The sequence below is a fragment of the Coregonus clupeaformis genome, chromosome 3 (assembly GCF_020615455.1).
Source record: "Coregonus clupeaformis isolate EN_2021a chromosome 3, ASM2061545v1, whole genome shotgun sequence".
Taxonomy (NCBI): domain Eukaryota; kingdom Metazoa; phylum Chordata; class Actinopteri; order Salmoniformes; family Salmonidae; genus Coregonus; species Coregonus clupeaformis.
In genome coordinates this window covers 27,977,725-28,003,110 of record NC_059194.1, presented here as the reverse complement: position 1 = coordinate 28,003,110, position 25,386 = coordinate 27,977,725, and the positions used below count along the sequence as shown (strand labels likewise).

Here is a 25,386-nt window from a genome sequence, read left to right as displayed (position 1 = left end):
GGGGTGATTTGAGATTCAGCCAGTATCCTAGACTGTCCTGATCACCCACTCCTTGCCGATTTTGAGGTCCTCCCCTCAGGTTGTCGTTTTCAAGAGCAACAGATCTAAGAACTATTTTATACCACAGGTCTAAATCTGCACATTAAATTAAATTATGTTTATTTATTACTGCACTTTTGCACAATGACTGCTCCTTTTTACTGATCTTAGACTATAACCGATCTCATTATTTATCTTATATGTATATCTGTTGTATGGTTGCCTCTGTTTTAATGTTATTTTTATTGTTGAACCCTGACTGTACAACACATTTCCCAATTGGGACAATAAAGATAATGATTGATTGATTCAAAAATGTACCTCTGTGGACGTTGAAATCAAGGCTGGTCCGGACCAAAAAACGACTTCTGTGGACGTTGAAATCGAGGCCAGGGCGGACTGACCAATTACTATTCAAGTCCATGGACGTCCAGTGTCGGTCGGTGAGGATGCTGGTTACAGTAAATGGAAAGATGGTAGGTGGTAGGTGTCATGGTAGGTGTCAGTAGGAGCTGGGAGAGGTGACATTAACTGGAGAAAGAGAGAAATGAGAGAGAGGCAGAGCGAGGGAGAGCAAGAGGAAAGGGTTGTCCAGACTGTTTTCACAGTCTTGCTTTGACCACCAGATGACTGAAAGAGAAAGAAAACAGTTAGGCCTATGAGCTGAACATAACAGTATGCCAGCGGAAGGGAGGACAGTAGCAGGTGACCCAACCGTGGTTTGTGATATGGTAACATAATTATGAGTTTGAATCACTTAATAATTAATAAACAAAATTGATATCAGTAAAAACAATATAACTAATTGGTAGGTCTAAATTTACTTCTTACTTCTGTGAACTTTCATTATCCTCCCTCCAAATTAGAAAATATCTTAATGGTATGTGGGTTTTTGGTAACAGAATTACAAAGCAATGAAGGCAAATAATTTCTCCAAAACCAAATATAAGTGTTGATGCTAGTTGGCAGGGGTCTTCATTTCAGCATTATTGTGTTTTGATGTATATTTAAGAACTTAAGAATGTAAGACTTTTTCTGGTAGATGTTTTCAAAGATCCCCTTTCCATCGGTTTGACCAGAAATCAAAGCCTTTGCTTATTCCACATTTTTAGGATGGAAAATGGTTGAAAAATGCATATACAATATGCCTAAATGTAAAAAAATATATATAGTCTCTTAACTTTCATTGACACCCAATTTGACATGCCCCTATGAACTTTACATGTTGGTGCTCATGTGTCCTTTTACATGGAAATGCCTTGTGTTGGAGTGGGGGTTATGTCACCCCAGCCCTCACCTGAATTGGGCACTGGTCACAGAAACACACAGGAGGAGTATCACAATATAATGTATTAACAATGAATCAATATAAAAACATATACAGGGCCTCCTGTAGCTCAGTTGGTAGAGCATGGCGCTTGCAACGCCAGGGTTGTGGGTTCGATTCCCACGGGGGGCCAATATGAAAAATTTATGCACTCACTAACTGTAAGTCGCTCTGGATAAGAGCGTCTGCTAAATGACTCAAATGTAAATACAACTAGGCTGGCAGGCTTAGACTGCCACAGAACGTACAGTAGAGCTACAGTTTATACAAGGGTCTTCAATTATAAGGGCAAATACATTAATCAGTGTTTACAAGTAAATAGATTTGTGTAACTCAGCACAATATTCAAAATGGATTAATATCAAAAGAGTCCATTGTATTCAGGATACTTACAATTAACACAGAGATAGATTAGTCAATGGTGACTGGAATGTTGGTTTCACATGAAGGCTAGGTTGGGGTGTATTAACCAAATGGAAGAGAAGGGTGTAATTGTGGCCCACAATTCGGGGCATTCCTGCTTCTGCAGTAACACCTATTTATACTTCCATTGGTACATTTTTAAACTAGTATTCTGGTACACAGGCGGGAGGCGGGGTCGCTCCAGTACAGTAGGTGGCGGTAACTGTGTGCTAGCTAGCTAGCTAGGACTCCAGTACATACAGTAGGACAGGCGGGAGGTGGGATAGGTAGCTAGCTAGATAGGACACCAGTAGACAGTGTCCTTTGCCCCCACTTTCCCGCAGTTCAAGTTTCAAGTTTTATTGTCACGTGCACAAGTACAGGGAAATGCCTTTCTTGCAAGCTCTTCTCCAACAATGCAATAATCAGTATCAGTAGTACTATAAAGTGCGTGTGTGTGTGCAAATGAAGTGTGTGTGTGTGTGTGTGTGTTTGTGTGTGTGTTTGTGTGTGTGTAGAGTCCTGTGAGTGTGCATAGAGTCAGTGCAAAAATAAAATAAAAGGGTCAATGCAGATAGTCCGTGTAGCCCTTTTTGTTAGCTATTTAGTAGTCTTATGGCTTGGGGATAGAAGCTGTTCAGGAGCCTGTTGGTGTAAGACTTGTTGCTCCGGTACCGCTTGTAGTGCAGAAGTAGAAAGAACAGTCTATGGCTGGCTGTAGTCTTCTACAATTTTCCGGGCCTGAATGGCAGGGAGCTCGGCCCGAGTGATGTACTGGGCTGTCCGCATCACCCTCTGTAGCGCCATGTGATCGAGGGCGGTGCAGTTTCCATACCAAGCAGTGATGCAGCCAGATCAAGATGCTCTCAATGGTGCAGCTGTATAACTTTTTGAGGATTTGAGGGCCCCCTCCCCCGTGTTGAGGGTCAATGTGGCGGAGGTGATGTTGCCTATTCTCACCACCTGGGGTCGGCCCGTCAGGAAGTCCAGGATGTAGTTGCAGAGGGAGGTGTTCAGTCCCAGGGTCCCAAGCTTGGTGACAAGCTTGGAGGGGACTATGGTGTTGAACGATGGGTGAGGGAAGTGTGGAGTGCAATTGAGATTGCGTCATCTATGGATCTGTTGGTGCGGTATGCACATTTTGGTGGGTCTGGTATGATGGAGTTGATGTGTGCCATAACCAACCTTTCAAAGCAGGTGTGAGTGCTACAGGTCAGTAGTCATTGTGGCAGGTAGCCCTAGAGATCTTGGGAACAGGAATGATGGTGGTCAGCTTGAGACATGTGGGGATTACAGACTGGGACAAGGAGAGGTTGAAAATAACTGTGAATATGCCTGCCAGCTGTTCTGCGCATGCTCTGAGAACTTCACCCTGGAATACCGTCTGGCCCCACGTCCTTGCGAGTGTTGACCTGATTAAAGACCTTACTTACTTGCGAGTGTTGACCTGATTAAAAGTCCTTACTCACGTCGGTCTCTGAGAGCGAAATCCCCCAGTCCTTTGGGTCGGCGGGGGCCCTAATGCACGGCTCGTGCTATTTTTGTCCAAGCGTGCATAAAATGCATTGAAGTCATCTGGTAGAGATGAGCAAATCATGGCTGGGTCTTCCTTTGTTATCTGTAATGGACTGTAGCCCCTGGCACATGCAGTGGGTGTCGGCGCCTGTGTAATAGGATTCCACCTTATTCCTATATTGTCCTTTTGCTTGTTTGATGGCTCTACAGAGGTTGTTGAATGACTTCTTGTACTTGTTTGTGTCCTCAACTGTAGCCTCAGGGATGGCTGTGATAGCCCTGTCTGTGGTAGCTCTGTCCTTTAGCTTAGCTCCAAGCTCTGCGTTGATCCAGGGTTTTTTATTGGGGAAGCAGCAAACCTTCACAGTGGGACAACGTTGGTAATGCATTTTCTAATGAAGCCGGTGACGGAGGTGGTTAGCTCGTTGATGCTATCGGCGGAGTCCCAGAACATATTCCAATCAGGGCTAGCAAAGCAGTCCTGTACCACAGCCTCCGATTAGGAGGACCATTTCTCTATGGAGCGCATCACGGGTACGTCCTGTTTGAGCTTCTGCTTGTAGACAGGAAGCAGAAGTATAGAGTCATGATCTAATTTGCAGAGTTCTGTTAATGACGGCGAGGGACGTTTTTTTGCAGGTGGGAGCGAAGGACACTGTGTGCTAGCTAGCTAGCTAGCTAGCTATCTAGGACTTCGGTACACAGAAGGCTGGAGGTGGGGGCGACACCAGTAGCTGTCCTTCGCCCCCTAAAAACTCAGATAATACTTTTATTTCCCTTCTGACCCACATTTTAAATCAGGGGAAATCCAGAATATCAAAAGTGTCACACAAGCATGCAGGAACCAATGGGATGCCCGAGGGGGGGCGTTCATGCAGGAATCAATGGGAAGCTCGAGGGGTGGGGGGGATGCAGGAATGCCCACATGCAGGAACGCCCCGAATTGCAGGCCGCAATCACACACTATTGAAATGCCTCAGCTTCATTTTGTAGGACACAGGTGGAGGTGCATTCTTGTCACTTATGCAACCAATCAGAGCAGACAAACAATTCAAACGGGCCAATCAGCTCAAGTTCATAATCACATGGCTACCATCATTCACTGAATAGAGGCACTTCCACCCTTTTACATATATACAAGTTCATATGGTAAATTCGGTCTTTACACATTGCAACGATTTAAACCAAACCTTCTGATATTGTGTGGATTGTGTTAGAATAAATACTGCCTATTTAACGAGTCGGACACAAAGAATTTACTGCTGATACCGGACCAGGCCCAAATCGCCGTCATTCGCATGAAGAAGAAACGCCGAAACAGGGGACGCAGGTCCGGGTGCCTTGTGAGAATTCGTCAGCGAGTGGGTAACCCGCCTCTACCATCCGTCCTATTGGCCAACGTGCAATACTTGGAGAATAAACTGGATGAGCTCCGTTCAAGAATATCCTACCAACGGGACATTAAAAACGGTAATATCTTATGTTTCACTGAGTCGTGGCTGAATGACGACATGGATAATATACAGTTGGCTGGGTTTTCCGTGCATCGGCAAGACAGAAAAGCTGCCTCCGGTAAGACAAGGAGTGGTGGTCTGTTTCTATTTCTCAAATCTAATATTAAGGAAGTCTCAAGGTTTTGCTCGCCTGAAGTAGAGTATCTCATGATAAGCTGTAGACCACACTGATGACGCAATCTCTATTGCACTCCACACAGCCCTTTCCCACCTGGACAAAATAAACACCTACGTGAGAATGCTGTTCATTGACTACAGCTCAGCGTTCAACACCATAGTGCCCTCAAAGCTCATCACTAAGCTAAGGACCCTGGGACTAAATACCTCCTTCTGCAACTGGATCCTTGACTTCCTGACGGGCCGCCCCCAGGTGGTAAGGGTAGGCAACAACACATCTGCCATGCTGATCCTCAACACGGGGGCCTTAGGGGTGCGTGCTTAGTCCCCCCCTGTACTCCCTGTTCACCCATGACTACGTGGCCAAGCATGACTCCAACAACATCATTAAGTTTGCAGACGACACAACGGTGGTAGGCCTGATCACCCACAACGATGAGACAGCCTATAGGGAGGAGGTCAGAGACCTGGCAGTGTGGTGCCAGGACAACAACCTCTCCCTCAACGTGATCAAGACAAAGGAGATGATCGTGGACTACAGGAAAAGGAGGGCCGAGCACGACCCCATTCTCATCGATGGGGCTGTAGTGGAGCAGGTTGAGAGCTTCAAGTTCCTTGGAGTCCACATCACCAACAAACTATCATGTTCCAAACACACCAAGACAGTCGTGAAGAGGGCACGACAACGCCTATTCCCCCTCAGGAGACTGAAAAGATTTGGCATGGGTCCTCAGATCCTCAAAGATTTCTACAGCTGCACCATCGAGAGCATCCTGACTGGTTGCATCACCACCTGGTATGGCAACTGCTCGGCCTCCGACCGCAAGGAGCTACAGAGGGTAGTGCGTACGGCCCAGTACATCACTGGGGCCAAGCTCCCTGCCATCCAGGACATCAATACCAGGCGGTGTCAGAGGAAGGCCCTAAAAATTGCCAAAGACTCCAGCCACCCTAGTCATAGACTGTTCTCTCTGCTGCCGCACTGCAAGCGGTACCGGAGTGCCAAGTCTAGGTCCAAAAGGCTTCTTAACAGCTTCTACCCCCAAGCCATAAGACTGCTGAACAGCTAATCCAAATGGCTACCTGGACTATTTGCATTTACGCTGCTGCTACTCGCTGTTTATGATCTATGCATAGTCACTTTACCCCGACCTACATGTACATATTACCTCAATTATATCAACTAATCTGTACCCCTGCACATTGACTTAGTACCTGTACCCTCTGTATATAGATTGTTTTAATCACGCAGACTGGGATATGTTCCGGGTAGCCACTGATAATAAAATTGACGTACAGTGCATTCGGAAAGTATTCAGACCCCTTTACTTTTCCACATTTTGTTAAGTTACAGCCTTATTCTAAAATTGATTAAATTGTTTTTTTCCTTCATCAATCTACACACAATACCCCATAATGACAAAGTGAAAAAGGTTTTTAGAATTTTTTGCAAATGTATCACAAATAAAAAAACAGAAATACCTTATTTACATAACTATTCAGACCCTTTGCTATGAGACTCAAAATTGAGCTCAGGTGCATCCTGTTTCCATTGATCATCCTTGAGCTGTTTCTACAACTTGATTGGAGTCCACCTGTGGTAAAGACCTGTGGTAAGGTCCCGCAGTTGACAGTGCATGTCAGAGCAAAAACCAAGCCATGAGGTCGAAGGAATTGTCCGTAGAGCTCCGAGACAGGATTGTGTCAAGGCACAGTTCTGGGGAAGAGTACCAAAACATTACTGTAGCATTGAAGGTCCCCAAGAACACAGTGGCCTCCATCATTCTTAAATGGAAGAAGTTTGAAACCGCCAAGACTCTTCCTAGAGCTGGCCGCCCATCCAAACTGAGCAATCGGGGGAGAAGGGCCTTGGTCAGGGAGTTGACCAAGAACCCGATGGTCACTCTGACAGAGCTCCAGAGTTCCTCTGTGGAGATGGGAGAACCTTCCAGAAGGACAACCATCTCTGCAGCCCTCCATCAATCAGGCCTTTACAGTAGAGTGGCCAGACGGAAGCCACTCCTCAGTAAAATGCTCCACAGCCCGCTTGGAGTTTGCCAAAAGGCATCTAAAGGACTCTCAGACCATGAGTAACAAAATGCTGTGTTCTGATGAAACCAAGATTGAACTCTTTGGCCTGAATGCCAAGCGTCACGTCTGGAGGAAACCTGGCACCATCCCTACGGTGAAGCATGGTGTTGGCAGCATCATGCTGTGGGTATGTTTTTCAGCGGCAGGGACTGGAAGACTAGTCAGGATTGAGGGAAAGATGAACGGAGCAAAATACAGAGAGATTCTTGATGACAATCTTCTCTAGAGCGTTCAGGACAGACTGGGGCGAAGGTTCACCTTCCAACAGGACAATGACTCTAAGCACACAGCCAAGACAACGCAGGAGTGGCTTCGGGACAAATCTCTGAATGTCGTTGAGTGACCCAGCCAGAGCCTGGACTTGAACCTGATCAAACATCTCTGGAGAGACCTGAAAATAGCTGTGCAGCGACACTCCCCATCCAACCTGACAGAGCTTGAGAGGATCTGCAGAGAAGAATGGGAGAAACTCCCCAAATACAGGTGTGCCAAGCTTGTAGCGTCATACCCAAGAAGACTTGAGGCTGTAATCGCTACCAAAGGTTTCGTTTTTTTTATTTAATAAATGTGCAAAACAATCTAAAAACCTGTTTTTGCTTTGTCATTATGGGGTATTGTGTGTAGATTGATGAGGGGAAAAAAACAATTTAATCCATTTTAGAATAAGACTGTAACGTAACAAAATGTGGAAAAAGTCAAGAGGTCTGAATACTTTCCGAATGCACTGTACACACGGACACGGTGACTGAGTTCATCAGGAAGGGTATAGGGGATGTTGTTCCCACTGTGACTATTAAAACCTACCCAAACCAGAAACCGTGGATAGTTGGCAGCATTCGCACAAAACTGAAAGCGCGAACCACTGCATTTAACCATGGCAAGGTGACTGGAAATATGGTTGAATAAAAGCAGTGTAGATATTCCTTCCATGAGGCAATCAAACACCTTCTTCTCCCGCTTTGAGGATAACACAGTGCCACCGACACAGCCCGCTTCCGAAGGACTGTGGGCTCTTGTTCTACGTGGCCGACGTGAGTAAGACATTTAAGCGTGTTAAGACTGTCGGCCCAGATGGTATCCCTAGCCGCGTCAGCTGGCTGGAGTGTTTACGGACATATTCAATCTCACCCTATCCCAGTCTGCTGTCCCCACTTGCTTCAAGATGTCCACCATTGTTCCTGTACCCAAGAAAGCAAAGGTAACTGAACTAAATGAATATTGCCCCGTAGCACTCACTTCTGTCATCATTAAGTGCTTTGAGAGGCTAGTTAAGGAACGTATCACCTCTACCTTACCTGACACCCAAGACCCACTTCAATTTGCCTACCGCCCCAATAGATCCACAGACGATGCAATCGCCATCGCACTGCACACTGCCCTACCCCATCTGGACAAGAGGAATAACTACGTAAGAATGCTGTTCATTGACTATAGCTCAGCCTTCAACACCATAGTACCCTCCAAGCTCATCATTAAGCTCAGGACCTTGGGTCTGAACCCCGCCCTGTGCAACTGGGTCCTGAACTTCCTGACGGGCCGCCCCCAGGTGGTGAAGTTAGGAAACAACACCTCCAGTTCGCTGATCCTCAACACAGGGGCCCCACAAGGGAGCGTGCTCAGCCCCCTCCTGTACTCCCTGTTCACCCATGACTGCGTGGCCACGCACGCCTCCAACTCAATCATCAAGTTTGCAGATGACACAACAGTAGTAGGCCTGATTACCAACAATGATGAGACAGCCTACATGGAGGAGGTGAGGGCCCTGGCGGAGTGGTGCCAGGAAAATAACCTCTCCCTCAACGTCAACAAAACGAAGGAGCTGATTGTGGACTTCAGGAAACAGCAGAGGGCGCACGCCCCTATCCACATCGACTGGACCGCAGTGGAGAAGGTGGAAAGCTTCAAGTTCCTCGGAGTACACATCACTGACTATCTGAAATGGTCCACCTACACAGACAGTGTGAAGAAGGTGCAACAGCGCCTCTTCAACCTCAGGATGCTGGAGAAATTTGGCTTGGCCCCTAAGACCCTCACAAACTTTTACAGATGCACAATTGAGAGCATCCTGTCGGGCTGTATCACCGCCTGGTACGGCAACTACACCGCCCGCAACCGCAGGGCTCTACAGAGGGTGGTGTGGTCTGCCCAACGCATCTCCGGGGGCACACTGCTTGCCCTCCAGGACACCTACAGCACCCAATGTCACAGGGAAGGCCAAAAAGCTCATCAAGGACATCAACCACACGAGCCACAGTCTGTTCACCCCACTATCATCCAGAAGGCGAGGTCACTACAGGTGCATCAAAGCTGGGACCGAGAGACTGAAAAACAGCTTTTATCTCAAGGCCATCAGACTGTTAAATAGCCATCACTAGCCGGCTACCACCCGGTTACTCAACCCTGCACCTTAGAGGCTGCTGCCCTATATACATAGACATGGAATCACTGGCCACTTTAATAATGGAACACTAGTCACTTTAATAATGTTTACACACTGCTTTACTAATCTCATATGTATATACTCTATTCTATTCTACAGTATTTTAGTCAATGCCACTCCGACATTGCTCGTCCTAATATTTATATATTTCTTAATTGCATTATTTTACTTTTAGATTTGTGTGTATTGTTGTGAATTGTTAGATACTACTGCACTGTTGGAGCTAGGAACACAAGCATTTCGCTACACCCAATATAACATCTGCTAAATATGTGTATGTGACCAATACCATTAGATTTGATTTGTTGTTGTTATTTTACTGTTGCTCTTGAATTTTTTTACTTTAGTTTATTTTGTAATTATTTTCTTAAGTCTTATTTTTCTTAAAACTGTATTGTTGGTTAAGGGCTTGTAAGTAAGCATTTCATGGTAAGGTCTACACCTGTCGTATTCGGCGCGTGTGACAAATAACATTTGATTTGATTTGTTCTAACCATGACAGCCGCTAGATGGCAATGTGTAACCGCAAACGATCTTCTTGCGTCACTTCACGTTTTGCTATTTCCGGGTGACGTTGTCCACCTCCTTCCAAAATAACTCGTGACCGTTCAATGCTTAATTTTTATATCTAGCTAGCTAGAGCTACTGCACTCATGGAGAGAGAACTCCCCCGAATATAATTTTTTTTAAGAGACTCATTTAGCGCAATTATGGAGACATTTTCATATTGAGACTCGCTCTAGGACAACGAAACATGTGGAGAGTACAAGGGTTTGTTGGAAGAGGTGAACGAAATATTATTAACAATTTCCTCCATTAACGTTAGCTAGCCAGCCTTGTTTATGCACTCAGGTCGAAGTTTGCTAGATTTTTCTATAAAAGTGTAGTATTGTTTTATCTAGATTTGGAAATCAATTAGCTATCCAGCTAGCTAATATTTGATTTGGCATGACAGTACAGTGTTATGCACACGAGCTAAAATCATTGACAGGCTTGCTAGCTCGTAAGTTCTCAAAAGTTCTAGAATGCACTATGCAAGAAGTCTGTTTTTAAAACTAGGGCACATCATGCTCAGTGTAAGCATAAACCAGCATGTAGGTACTACTTTCTGCTCCACATATCGTTGTTTATATGGGTACCTTAATTGACACTGCTGCCACCTAGCCGATTAAACTCAACTCCAATCGTTGCCTGGAAATCCGACGTAGAATTGCATAGAATTCTACGTCGGGCAGAAATTAGTGTTTGAATAAGTAAAGTTCTCTCACGATCTCTACAAACCAGAATGTTGAATGAAATTATATGTTGACATACTTTACTGTTGCGGTTGGTCTTTTACCGCTTGTCAGTGCGGTTGGTCCTTTTGGCGGTAAGAATGCGAGACAATATACCCACAGAAAAGTACACTGAACAAAAAGATAAACACTACATGAAACAATTTCAAAGATTTTACAGTTAATATAAGGAAATCTGTCAATTGAAATAAATTCATTAGGCCCAAATCTATTGATTTCACATGACTGGGAGTGAAACACAATATATACAAAAGTATGTGGACACCCCTTCAAATTAGTGGATTTGGCTATTTCAGCCACAGCCGTTGCTGACAGGTGTATAAAATCGAGCACACAGCCATGCAATCTCCATAGACAAACATTGACAGTAGAAGGCCTTACTGAAGAGCTCAGTGACTTTCAACGTGGCACCGTCATAGGATGCCACCTTTCCAACAAGTCAGTTTGTCAAGTTTCTGCCCTGCTAGAGCTTCCCCGGTCAACTGTAAGTGCTGTTATTGTGAAGTGGAAACATCTAGGAGCAACAACGGCTCAGCCGTGAAGTGTTAGGCCACACAAGCTCACAGAACGGGACTGCTGAAGCGCGTAGTCTGTCCTCGGTTGCAACACTCACTACCGAGTTCCAAACTGCCTCTGGAAGCAACGTCAGCACAATAACTGTTTGTCAGCAGCTTCATGAAATGGGTTTCCAAGGCCGAGCAGCCACACGCAAGCCTAAGATCACCATGCGCAATGCCAAGCGTCGGATGTAGTGGTGTAAAGCTCGCCGCTATTGGACTCTGGAGCAGTGGAAACGCGTTCTCTGGAGTGATGAATCACGCTTCACCATCTGGCAGTCCGATGGATGAATCTGGGTTTGTCAGATGCCAGGAGAACGCTACCTACCCCAATGCATAATGTAAAGTTTGGAGGAGGAATAATGGTCAGGGGCTATTTTTCAGGGTTCGGGCTAGGCCCCTTAGTTCCAGTGAAGTGAAATCTTAACGCTACAGCATACAATAAAATAATAATATAATATGCCGTTTAGCAGACACTTAGTCATGCGTGCATACATTTCTACAATGACATTCCAGACGATTCTGTGCTTCCAACTTTGTGGCAACAGTTTGGGGAAGGCCCTTTCCTGTTTCAGCATGACAATACCCCGTGCAAAAAGCGAGGTCCATACAGAAATGGTTTGTTGAGATCGGTGTGAAAGAACGTGACTGGCTTGCACAGAGCCCTGACCTCAACCCCATCGAACACCTTTGGGATGAATTGGAACACCGACAGTGAGCCAGGCCTAATCACCCAACATCAATGCCCGACCTCACTAATGCTCTTGTGGCTGAATGGAAGGAAGTCCTCACAGCAATGTTCCAACATCTAGTGGAAAGCCTTCCCAGAAGAGTGGAGGCTATTATAGCAGCAAAGGGGGGGACCAACTCCATGTTAATGCCCATGATTTTGGAATGAGATGTTCGACGAGCAGGTGTTCACATACTTTTGGCCATGTAGTGCACCTTTTTAAAAAAGGTAGGGGCGTGGATCAGAAAACGAGTCGGTATCTGGTGTAACCACCATTTGCCTCATGCAGCACGACACATCTTCGCATAGAGTTGATCAGGCTGTTGATTGTGGAATGTTGTCCCACTCTTCAATGGCTTTGCGAAGTTGCTGGATATCTGCCGGAACTGGAACACGCTGTCGTACACGTCGACCCAGAGCTTCCCAAACATGCTCAATGGGTAACAGGTCTGGTGAGTATGCATGCCATGGAAGAACTGAGACATTTTCAGCTTCCAGGAATTGTGTACAGATCCTTGCGACATGGGGCTGTGCATTATCATGCTGAAACATGGGGTAATGGCGGCGGATGAATGGTACGACAATGGGCCTCAGGATCTAGTCATGTTATCTCTGTGCATTCAAATTGCCATTGATAAAATGCAATTGTGTTGTCCGTAGCTTATGCCGGCCCATACCATAACCTCACCGCAACTATGGGGCACTCTGTTCACAATATTGACATCAGCAAACCGCTCACCGACATGACTCCATCTGCCCGGTACAGTTGAAACTTGGATTCATCTGTGAAGAGCACAATTCTCCAGCGTGCCAGTTGCCATCAAAGGTGAGCATTTGCCCACTGAAGTCTGTTACGACGGAGAACTGCAGTCAGGTCAAATTCTCTAAAATGGTGTTGGAGGAGGCTTATGGTAGAGAAATGAACATTCAATTATCTGGCAACAGCTCTGGTGGACATTCCTGCAGTCAGCATGCCAATTGCACACTCCCTCAAAACTTGAGACATCTGTGGAATTGTGTTGTGTGACAAAACTGCACATTTTAGAGTGGCTTTTATTGTCTCCATCACAAGGTGCACCTGTGTAATGATCATGCTGTTTAATCCGCTTTTTAATATGCCAGACCTATCAGGTGGATGGATTATCTTCGCAAAGGAGAAATGCTCAGTACCAGGGATGTTAACAAATTTGTGCACATTTGAGATAAATAAGCTTTTTGTGCCTATGGAAAGATTTACACTTTACATGTTTAATTTTACATGTTTGTTCAGTGTATAATTGCATAAACTTTTCAAAACACTGGTAGTGTATTCATATTTCTATCACCTTAAGCAAGCGCACCAGATAAAAATACATTCACGAGATGCATGCATACTTGCTGAGCTCATGCACATATTTATTTGGTTCTGCGCATGCTTCAGGTGATAGAAAACAAAAAAAACACTACCAGTGCTTTGAAAAGTTGATGTAATTATACTTTCCTGTGCATATTATATTGTCTCGCAATTCTACCGCCAAAAGGACCAACCACGTGGACAACCAGTAAAGTACGTTAAAATATCATTTTATTCAACATTCTGGCTTATAGAGGTCGTGAGGGAAAACTTTCCTGAGTCAAATCCTAATTTCTGCCTGAAGATTAATTATATCGTTGAGTTCAGTCAGCTAGCCTCCACCGTGCCAACTATGATCAACCAGTCTGTTTTGGGCTCAGCCGGTTGGGGGTCCGTTTACAAAACATTTACTAACCAACCGCTGCTGTAAGCTGTTTAGTGACACCTTGTGTTTTGTTGTTTGTTTGAACATCCTTATGACTAGAAATACCTGTGTTGCACAGAATACACAAATACCTACACTGCCTTTATTAAAATGCATATAAAATATTTAAAAAAGATCATGCTTGTGCTCTGTGCATGTGACTTTAACCCACTATTAAATGTGCAGCAGAAATGCAGATGGTATCAGCAGTGTCTTCCGGGCTAACTCGATACAACCCATCTTGCTCCTCTGCCCCCAGTTTTTAGCCGGTGCCATGGCAATGCCCCCCTGCGCCTGTCTCAGAATCATCACGTGGAGGATGAGGTCATCAACACCTCCACTTTCCTCGGCCGTCACTCCCCCGACAGCAGGTACCTCATCCCTTCATTTTCCTCCCTTCTGCTCCAAACCCCATAGTGCTCCCCCATCACCCCCCTGCGAGGGCTGGCCACGCTCGCCTTGCAGCTGGTTGCATCATCCTGTTGCCCTGGACTGTCTCTGCTGTGCATGTAGAGTGCTGTTGCCCTGGACTGTCTCTGCTGTGCATGTAGAGTGCTGTTGCCCTGGACTGTCTCTGCTGTGCATGTAGAGTGCTGTTGCCCTGGACTGTCTCTGCTGTGCATGTAGAGTGCTGTTGCCCTGGACTGTCTCTGCTGTGCATGTAGAGTGCTGTTGCCCTGGACTGTCTCTGCTGTGCATGTAGAGTGCTGTTGCCCTGGACTGTCTCTGCTGTGCATGTAGAGTGCTGTTGCCCTGGACTGTCTCTGCTGTGCATGTAGAGTGCTGTTGCCCTGGACTGTCTCTGCTGTGCATGTAGAGTGCTGTTGCCCTGGACTGTCTCTGCTGTGCATGTAGAGTGCTGTTGCCCTGGACTGTCTCTGCTGTGCATGTAGAGTGCTGTTGCCCTGGACTGTCTCTGCTGTGCATGTAGAGTGCTGTTGCCCTGGACTGTCTCTGCTGTGCATGTAGAGTGCTGTTGCCCTGGACTGTCTCTGCTGTGCATGTAGAGTGCTGTTGCCCTGGACTGTCTCTGCTGTGCATGTAGAGTGCTGTTGCCCTGGACTGTCTCTGCTGTGCATGTAGAGTGCTGTTGCCCTGGACTGTCTCTGCTGTGCATGTAGAGTGCTGTTGCCCTGGACTGTCTCTGCTGTGCATGTAGAGTGCTGTTGCCCTGGACTGTCTCTGCTGTGCATGTAGAGTGCTGTTGCCCTGGACTGTCTCTGCTGTGCATGTAGAGTGCTGTTGCCCTGGACTGTCTCTGCTGTGCATGTAGAGTGCTGTTGCCCTGGACTGTCTCTGCTGTGCATGTAGAGTGCTGTTGCCCTGGACTGTCTCTGCTGTGCATGTAGAGTGCTGTTGCCCTGGACTGTCTCTGCTGTGCATGTAGAGTGCTGTTGCCCTGGACTGTCTCTGCTGTGCATGTAGAGTGCTGTTGCCCTGGACTGTCTCTGCTGTGCATGTAGAGTGCTGTTGCCCTGGACTGTCTCTGCTGTGCATGTAGAGTGCTGTTGCCCTGGACTGTCTCTGCTGTGCATGTAGAGTGCTGTTGCCCTGGACTGTCTCTGCTGTGCCTGTAGAGTGCTGTTGCCCTGGACTGTCTCTGCTGTGCATGTAGAGTGCTGTTGCCCTGGACTGTCTCTGCTGTGCATGTAGAGTGCTGTTGGGGGAAACGGGGACAAACACCCTCCCTCATGTCTGGTTAAGGCTCCTGCTGTGATGGCGCAATATAACTCTACAAGTTTATACAAATGTTATTCGTATCACCCACTCTTTCATTTCTTTCTCTCACTCTTTCCACTTTTTTTCGTTCCCTCTCTCAGCTCTCAGAAAGGGGAGGATGGAGACAAGAGATGGAAGAAGAGGACCTCTCAGTTCTGCTACTCTGGGCTCCCGCGCTACACTGCTCTGGATGCTGTGGGCTGGGTATGACCTGGCCACGAACCAACACGCAATCACAAACACATTACCAAACATGCACAATAAAACATCACTCTTCCACCTAAATGTAGACTACAGACAAATGTTCCCAAATTTGCAAACATATATTTCCCTTGCGATGATGAAGTTGACATATGACCTCTCTCTTTCTCTAGGGGGCAGCTGCGGTTCTGTTGATCCAGATCTGTAAGAAGGTCCACTCTCAGTTCTCCTCTGGGGCCGAACTCAACCCCAACACAGGATGCCTGGCCATACAGGGTACCCTGCAGAAATTTGACTACCGCGTCCTACTGGAGATACGTGAGTTATGCCACAACCACTATAACCTCAAGCAATTCATCCAGTGAATTATCTTGAGGTGTGACATTCAGATGTGGAACTTGAAACTCTTTTTGGGGGAATGTACATTTCCAAGCATTCTGAAAGTATGAATGAGAATGAGTTATTTTAATGGGAGGAGTGAACTGCCAAACACAGGCCAGGAACACAGCAGCAGCAGCAGTAGTAACAGCTTCAGTAGCCCTGGCCAGCTCCATGGAGATGTGATCGCTGACGGTTTCCTCTCTGACCATCACGACTCCTCTGGAAGAGGTCAATCTCACATTCGACCTATTTAAGAGATTAAGATCACTTTGTTGGCCAATTGCAAACAAGGTCCAGCTAAAATGTGACTTTATTTGACGCTTTTAACCCAATCCCTCCGAACGACACACCATACAGGTTTTGGAGAGGTGCGGGGAGCTGTTGTTGTGGGGGGGGGTTAAGTGCCTTGCTAAATGGCATCTACAATTTAATACCAGCAACCCTCTGGTTGCCAGCTCACTTCCCGACAGATTTTTCCCGTCGGACCCGGGATTTGAACTGGCAACCCGCCGGTTGCTGGCTCCTATAGCCGCTAGGCTACCTGCCACCCTTTACAGTCTAACAGTGTTTAGTCAGGGTAACAATATTTATCGTATGAGTCAATCAAATTGTACTCGTATAATCATGCTCTTTACATATCCATGCCTACCATATTTCTTGATTTACAAACACAGGCCTAAACGCATTCATATGTTGTGTTCTTGAATCTTCCCATGTTACAGAGGAGACATCCTTCTCAAAGTCCTCCCATCCTGAAGACAAACACAGAGCCAGAAAGAGAGAACAGCCTCCGCAGCAGAATGAGCAGGTATGTTTTTAGGCTGATTCTCTGTTTAACTCCTGTCTGATTGTGAAGCGGCCTCCTGTTCATGACCTCTGATCCTTAAACCCTGTGTTCCTTAGGATGCCCTAGCGGGGGCAGCCCAGAACCTCCAACAGGTGGCCGACTCCAGTGTTCCTGTAGTCCTCAACATCATTGGTCTGGAGAGTGCTCAGACTGGGGACTATGATGCAGCCTTCTCCTGTTTCCTGGCCTCAGCCAAACGGGGTTACTGCAAGGCCCAGTTCAACACTGGAGTCTGCTACGAGAAAGGCAGGGGCGTAAGCAAAGACTTGGAGAAGGTAAGAAACACTTGCAACTCACATAATCAATTGTACACACACAGTCCAAATCTGTACTTTTAACATTGGTGATATTAGTAATTCCCCGTCCCATTTCTAACTCATGACTCCACTCGTCGTGTTCCCTCTCCAGGCTCTTCACTTCTACGGCCAGGCAGCGTCTGGGGGTCACAGTCAGGCTCAGTACCGCTGTGCCAAACTCCTCCTCAGCAGCAGAGGGCAGCAGAGCACACGGCAGGACCTGGACACAGCCATCAGCCTGCTGCAACAAGCTGCCTCAGCTGGACTGAGAGAGGTGAGTGAGAAGGAAGTGTGTATAATGATTGTGTGACTTGGCCTAAAAGACGACATTGAAAGTCAATGATTTTAAGTAGTCTATTTCTGTTCCTGTCTCTCCCGTTCCACACTCTCTCAGGCCCAAGTGTATCTGGGTTCCCTGTTCTCACAGGAGCCAGTCAGAGACGGCCGTAAGTCGGTGCACTACCTGAAGATGGCAGCAGAGAGCGGAGTGAGTGACATCCTCTACACTTAAACACTACAACTGTCATTATAGCCCACTCATCCATCATAACCTGTTCTCAGTTCAGTGTAATGTGATGCTGATGTGTGTTTCTCTCTGTATGTGTAGGACAGTGAGGCCCTGCTGTTCCTGGGCCAGTGTTATGAGAGTGGGTTCGGGGTGCCTCAGTGTTTCAGAACAGCAGTAGGGTTCTATCAGCGGGCTGCCCAGGCAGGAAACAGCCAGGCCAAGACCTTACTGACGCCCCCGTATGGAGTGGAGGGTAAGGATACACTCAATTCAGATTTGCACTTAGCCTATTTGCCCTAAAACGTATTATTTACACAAATCTCAATGAAATACAATCATGTAATGATATCATCTCCCTCTCTCTCCCTCTAGAAGAAGCCGTCCTGCGCTCTATCCGTTCTTCTCCGTGTTTCTCCGTAGTGGACCATCTGCGGAAACCGCTCTCCACCCTCGCCTCCCCTGTCCCTCCCTCCAGTCGCCCCACCCTTCCCCTCCCACACTCCTGGAGCACAGGGAGCATGGGTCCCCCTCCCACCCTGTCCTTCCTCCCCCTCCCCCTCCACCCCCCCAGCTCTGAAGGGAACGCCGTGAGGTGGACTATAGGAGTGGGATAGTTAGCGCCCACAATCATGACTTACGAATGTAGTTCTGATTGGATAAGGATGAAAAGGATAGCGTGGTCATATGTTTAAACACTTGGTTGTGTCTCACTAAGGTTACTGCCTCACTATCAGCACTTATAACTGGATTTGTGTGTGTATGTGTTTGACTGTAAGTCAATGTGTTGAGGAATGTGTGTGTAAGTATGGGAGATGGCAATACATGTCTGAAAGACATGCATGTCAAATATGTGGTATGGCTTTACCTGTTGGCCTTTCCTGAAAAATACCTTTTAGTAGTAATTTTCCAACGTAATGCTCTCATGGCACATTCTTGGGCAGTTGTTGCACAATAAACTGCCCTATGGGAAGAAAGATGGTATTGAGATTTACTCGGGCCAGTTTCTTAGGTACACCCATCTAGTACCGGGTCGGACCCCCCTTTGCGTCCAGAATAGCCTGAATTATTTGGGGCATGGAAATGTTGCTCAATTGGTATCAAGGGACCTAACGTGTACCAGGAAAACATTACACCACCGCCACCAGCCTGTACCATTGAGACCAGGCAGGATGGGGCCATGGACTCATGCTGCTTACGCTAAATCCTGACTCTGACATCAGCATGATGCAACAGGAACTGGGATTCGTCTGACCAGGCAAATTTTTTCCACTCCTCAATTGTCCAGTCCATTACAGTTGTTGGTGATCCACTGGAGCCACTTCTTGTTTTTAGCTGATAGGAGTGTTCGCTTGAACGCCTGTTAGCTTGCACGATTCTTGCCATTCTCCTTCGACCTCTCATCAATGAGCTGTTTTCCCCACAGGACTGCCGCAGACTGGATGTTTTGTTTGTCCCACCATTCTCTGTAAACCCTAGACACCGTCGTGCGTGAAAAGGCAAGGAGGCCGCCCATTTCTGAGATACTGGAACCAGCGCGCCTGGCACCGACGATCATACGACGCTCAAAGTCGCTTAGGTCACTCGTTTTGGCCGTTCTTACGTTCAATCGAACAGTAACTGAATGCATCAATGCCTGTCTGTCTGCTTTATATAGCAAGCCACATTACTCGCTGTAGGAATGAACCATTTCCGTGAATGGGGTGGGGTACCTAATGAACTGGCCACTTAGTGTAATGTGTGCCTTAGCCTGCTATGCCACTGTAAGTACAGTGTCTCTGGTGTTTACTTGACCCTGTTTAAAATACTGTCTATACATGGCATTTAGTTAGGCTAAAAGAGTGTGAATGAAAATTATTTTATTTTTGTCATTTTCAGAGTAAGTTTATCATAAACTACCAACAATGTTGCCATTATTATCAGGGCTTGAACTATCCAACCATGTCCAATGATGCAAAACATAAAGATACTCTCTAAGGGTGCCTGGGCTTTACATTGAGGCTGTGTATGATGTGCATGTATGTGTTTTTATCCATAAATACTGTATGTTGTATTTTCTCATGCTTTAGGAACACTACTCTTGCTGAACGCACAAGGTGTCTTTAACACCAATAAAAATAAAAAGCTATTTTATACAACCCAGCCTGTGTGTCACTGAGATATGCAGAAAATGTAATTAAGTATTTGTGAAACTACATTGTCAACCTATAGTAAGCTCTGTCGCAGATAACCCTGAGGTTACAGCTGAGGACAGGAACAAGTACAGGATGTCCCGCTATGACCTCCGCGCAGTCATCAGACGTGCAAAATGATCATTTAGGAATAAGGTGGAATCATACTACACAGGCTTTGATGCCTGCTGCATGTGGCAGGGGCTACATTCCATTACAGATTACAAAGGAAGACCCAGCTGTAATCTGCCCAACAATGCCTCTCTTCCAGACAAACTTAGACAATAACGTACCGTGCGTGAGGGCCCCCATCGACCCAGAGGACTGGGTGATCTCGCTCTCCGAGGCCGCAGGGCCAGACGGTATTCCAGGATGCCTAATCGGAGCATGCACAGATCAGCTGGCAGGCATGTTCACGGTAATTGTCAATATCTCCTTGTCTTAAGATGACCACCATTATTCCTGTTCCCAAGAACTCTTAAGGCGTCATGCCACAATGACAACCACCCTGTAGCACTCTTCTGTATCTACCTCTATCACTCCAGTATCCCTGCACATTTTAAATATGGTATTGGAACTGACCCTGTATATAGCTTCTTACTTTCTCATGTTCTTATTTAATTTTTTCTTGTGTTTTTGTTCCCCCTTATGTTATTTTTAGTGCTACATTGATATTGATTTCTGCATTGTTGGGTTTGGAGCTTGCAAGAAAGGCATTTTACTGTACTTGTGCACATGAAATTAAAATATGCAACTAAACTATTAAATACATAATCTCTGTCATTACACTGAGGGTATTAAATCAAAATGTGTTTATAAAGCCCTTTTTACATCAGCAGATGTCACAAAGTGCTTATACAGAAACCCAGCCTAAAACCCCAAACAGCAAGCAATATAGATGTAGAAGCACGGTGCCTAGGGTAGGGGAGTGTCTGCTGAGTTAAACAAAAACCTGTGGCATTGCAACAGTTGATGGTCCTGTAGTTTCTTATTCCAGATTATACATTTCTTATTGGAAGCTGTTCACTCTTGATGGGCTGGCTCTGGCTAAAAAATTATACACAATCACTTCTCAATCAACTACTTTTTCTATAGAAGCCAAAGTGGTAGCCTACTCTAGGCAAAGTCGGTATATTTCGAGTTTTTCATTACATTAGTTAAATAACACTATAAACATCAAATATTAGTTTCATGATGGTCCTCTGGCTCTGCGTCTCTCTTCCGAATAGCTCTGCTCACACAGCGTCCAGCGTCCAGCGCTCTGATTGGTCCTGTGAGCTCCAGAGCGACGCGACGATTTGGGAGTTAGTGGCGCAGAGAGAGAGACTAGCTGTAGCGTAGCCTAGGTACCAGCACGGGAGGAGACCCGAGAGAAAGTGATGTGATCTGATACCGGAGGACTCGCGCTTAAAAAGTGGGCGTAATTTCTCTGGCCTATATCAGTGTCGTCGTTTAAACGGTTGCATAGAGGCACGATTGCCAAACGCGGTGAGTGAATTAATGTAAATAAAATGTTGTGGTTGTGGGTGCGTTGCGCCGTTCGCCTTCCAGTGCGGTGATGTGATGAGGCGAATCTTGGGTGGGAGAGAGACAACAGAAGATTTACTGCGTCTGTTATTGATACTGCCTTTCTAGCTTGTTTCCGGAATTGACAACAGATTGGCGATCCTTCTGCAATATAGGACGTTCCTGCTTGATTTATATTTAAATCGGTGAGGCTGCAAGGATGATGGTAAGGATAGAAATGTAGACTGCTGTATCCTAAAAGGCACGAGAACGGGATGCAAACGTACTCCACCCGTTTAGTGACATCTCCTTGACATGGTTATAAGTTAGAAGGTTCTATAGCCTATTAGTTGAAGCGTTATGTTGGTGGCATGTGTAAGGCATATGTGTCCTTTATTATGATGTAACAATCCGATTATTAGCTTACAACACCTTTTAAAAAATACTAAGGCCTACCTTCAAGGCCTACACAAATTAAAGTATTTTCTTTCTTAATATTTCTTAACTGGAGTAGGCCCAAGCCTGTTTCAGTAATATAGGCTACAGTACAGATCTATCAAGACAGTGTTTGAGGTGACTATGTTAAATATTCGTATTGATGCTACAGCATCTGTTCATCGCAGTGTGTGAAAGACATAACACAACACAACTCTCTTTCTTATTTCTATTGAGATGTGTTATGTGTTATGTGTGCTCTTCAATCACACTGTGATCAAGCTGTGAAAACTCACCTACTGAACCAACCTGTTACCTGCTTGAGTCATAAGGGCTGCTCTGACAGCTGTGGCTCACCAGTATGTAAATATATAGAGGATACCAGTCTGTATCACCTCCAGTGGAGTGAATGATTGGTTATTCTCTCAACTCCAGATCTTTATTAATCCTACAGTAACACTTTGAGGGCTGGTTTCACAGACACAGATTAAGCCTAGTCCAGGACTAAACTTAATCTGTGTCCGGGAAACCGCCCCTGAATCTTGTAAACATTTCTCAGCTGTTTAAAAGGACACAGTTAGTTGACTTCCTGTAATATGGGTGGTAGTACCATGTTTGGCAAGGTCTCATGAATGACCTACAGTGATGGGAACACAAAGATGTGTGTGTTGTAAGACAACAGCTGAGCTGAGTGGCGATGTGAACTCAATGTCCCTGCTGAAAACTGCTGTGTCATTGTCCTCTCTCTCTAATAACATATATCGCTCCCCTATTTGTTTCGTGCCATTCTGCTAATTGAGACTTGCAGCATCAGGAAAAACACACTATCTCAATATGGATCTAGCAGCTCTCTCCATCTCTGAGATGTATGCAAAGAAAGCAGGCATTTGAGTATTTGCATATTGCACAGTTGTTACCTTATCAACTGCTTCCTTGTCAGTTTTGGTGTTTTGCCCAGGCCAGGGTATTTATGCTGTTCACAGCAGTTCTGCTTACATCAGTACTAAGGAAATAGTGGGAAGATTGCATAGTGAGAGAAATGTCAAAAACTGTCCTGAAATCAGTAGCTGCAGGTATAATGTAACTTCACAGAGAGACTTAATGTCCTTATGAGGACATGTTTTGTGTAAAATACACTATATATACAAAAGTATGCGGACACCCCATCAAATTAATGGATTCGGCTATTTCAGCCACAGCCGTTGCTGACAGGTGTATGAAATCGAGCACACCGCCATGCAATCTCCATAGACAAACATTCACAGTAGAATGGCCTTACTGAAGAGCTCAGTGACTTTCAACGTGGCACCGTCATAGGATGCCACCTTTCCAACAAGTCAGTTCGTCAAATTCTGGCCTGCTAGAGCTGCCCTGGTCAACTGTAAGTGTTGTTATTGTGAAGTGGAAACGTCTAGGAGCAACAACGGCTCAGCCGCGAAGTGGTAGCCACACAAGCTCACAGAACGGCAAGTGCTGAAGCGCATAGCGCGTAAAAATTGTCTGTCCTCAGTTGCAACACTCACTACTGAGTTCCAAACTGCCTCTGGAAGCAACGTCAGCACAATAACTGTTTGTCGAGCAGCCGCACACAAGCCTAAGATCACAATGCACAAAGTCAAGCGTCGGCTGGAGTGGTGTAAAGCTCACCGACATTGGACTCTGGAGCAGTGGAAACGCGTTCACTGGAGTGATGAATCACGCTTCACCATCTGGCAGTCCGATGGACAAATCTGGGTTTGGCGGATGCCAGGAGAACGCTACCTGCCCGAATGCATAGTGGTATCTGTAAAGTTTGCTGGAGGAGGAATAATGGTCTGGGGCTGTTTTTCATGGTTCGGGCTAGGCCCGTTAGTTCCATTGAAGGGAAATCTTAAGGCTACAGCATACAATTACATTCTAGCCGATTGTGTGCTTCCAACTTTGTGGCAACAGTTTGGGGAAGGCCCTCGTTTCAGCATGACAATGCCCCCGTGCACAAAGAGAGGTCCATATAGAAATGGTTTGTCGAGATTGGTGTGGAAGAACTTGACTGGCCTGCACAGAGCCCTGACCTCAACTCCATCAAACACCTTTGGGATGAATTGGAACGCTGACTGTGAGCCAGGCCTAATCACCCAACATCAGTGCTGACCTCACTAATGCTCTTGTGGCTGAATGGAAGGAAGTCCTCACAGCAATGTTCCAACATCTAGTGGAAAGCCTTCCCATAAGAGTGGAGGTTGTTGTAGCATGAAAGAGGGGACCAACTCCATATTAATGCCCATGATTTTGGAATGAGATGTTCGACGAGCAGGTGTCCACTTACTTTTGGTCATGTAGTGTATCTGGTAAAAGTGTAGTCTACAGAATGTCTAGTCTACTGATTGACCTTGTTGACATTATTTGTGTGTCATCTCTGAAAGAGGGGGAAAGAGGGAGAAGGAGAGAGAGAAGAGTTACAGAAGCTCTACAGGTTAGAATTCTTGAGTGCTCTCTGACACCAAAACACTACCCAGAGAAGGGATGAGGGGCCCTCATGAAAAAGTGCATTGTGTGGATATGTTTTGTCTTAAAATGACCTCTCTTGCTTTTTCCAAGGGCTTGTCTTGTTTTCAAATCTGCTGTGCCCATGTTTTCCATCTTTTTGTTTGTTTACCGTGTGTGTGTGTGTGTGTGTGTGTGTGTGTGTGTGTGTGTGTGTGTGTGTGTGTGTGTGTGTGTGTGTGTTGGAGAGGGGTATGATTGAATTGAAGAACAGAGTATAATAAAACCAACCACTGACAGCCCTAAACTCAAAACCTTGTCTCTTCCTGATGGCATCTGAATTGACAATGATACTCTCCAGTCCCTCTCTCTCTTTTTCTTTGTCTGTGTCCATCTGGCATTACTAACACAGAGCTGAGCACCAGGGAGATAAAAGGGTCAGCTAGAGACTAGGATCTGCTCTGCAGCATGTCAGCATCCTGACCTAGCATAGGTACACCTTCCAACAGCATTAGCCTTGGCATGGTGCATTGATTGTGGATGAATACATTTACAGTGCTAAGCCTCATGATTGCCAAGCATGTCCAGAAAATAGAACCCAGGTTATAGGTTTGGCACTGTGTTTTAAACTGACATATTCACCAGATGAGAAAGAGGGAGACCGAGGGTGTTACTGTATTGGGGCACAGTTACAAAACACATGGCAGAGTGCGTCAATAAAACCCTTCGCTATTGGTCGATGGGTTGCCAGAATGTTGAACAGTCGAAGCTTTTAATTCTGTGTTAGTGCCATGGCAACAGATCAATGCCAGTGGGCCTGATGGTCTGTAGGACTTTATGGAGCCATTTAGACTGGCTAAGTCATATGCTGCCTTGTCTTGTGTTTTACTCCTTATACCTCTAACTCAGTCCTGTGATCCTCCTAACTCATCACACATGGAGAAGACGTGACTCAGGCTAAGTTTCCTTCAAGTACTGTGGTGGATAATGGGCGACGTCACCAGTATCAGATGTTGAATTCCTACGAGAGCTTGGAGCTAGTGTGTGTGTGTGGAAAACACTCTTTTTCGTAGCAGGT

General features: G+C 45.9%; 2 protein-coding genes across 7 annotated transcripts in view; both read left to right on the top strand.

Annotated features, from left to right (window-relative positions):
• Window positions 1–10,026: 10,026 nt before the first annotated feature.
• On the top strand, window positions 10,027–18,713 carry LOC121543566 (DAP3-binding cell death enhancer 1-like). Its single transcript, XM_045206580.1, has 11 exons — window positions 10,027–10,230; window positions 14,044–14,155; window positions 15,605–15,707; window positions 15,878–16,065; window positions 16,183–16,313; window positions 16,808–16,893; window positions 16,989–17,207; window positions 17,341–17,502; window positions 17,623–17,715; window positions 17,836–17,989; window positions 18,109–18,713. Exons 1-11 carry the CDS (start codon window positions 10,200–10,202, stop codon window positions 18,348–18,350), a joined length of 1,521 nt encoding a protein of 506 aa, XP_045062515.1. The 5' UTR covers window positions 10,027–10,199; the 3' UTR covers window positions 18,351–18,713.
• A 2,523-nt stretch (window positions 18,714–21,236) lies between these two features.
• LOC121543528 (amyloid-beta A4 precursor protein-binding family B member 2) overlaps window positions 21,237–25,386 on the top strand; it is a 49,369-nt gene continuing 45,219 nt past the window's right edge. For 5 of the 6 annotated variants that reach the window (XM_041853484.2, XM_041853510.2, XM_041853493.2 and 2 more), the window contains exon 1: window positions 21,237–21,392. The gene's annotated coding sequence lies outside the window, so the exon portion shown is untranslated. The other variant, XM_041853475.2, reaches the window with a different exon arrangement.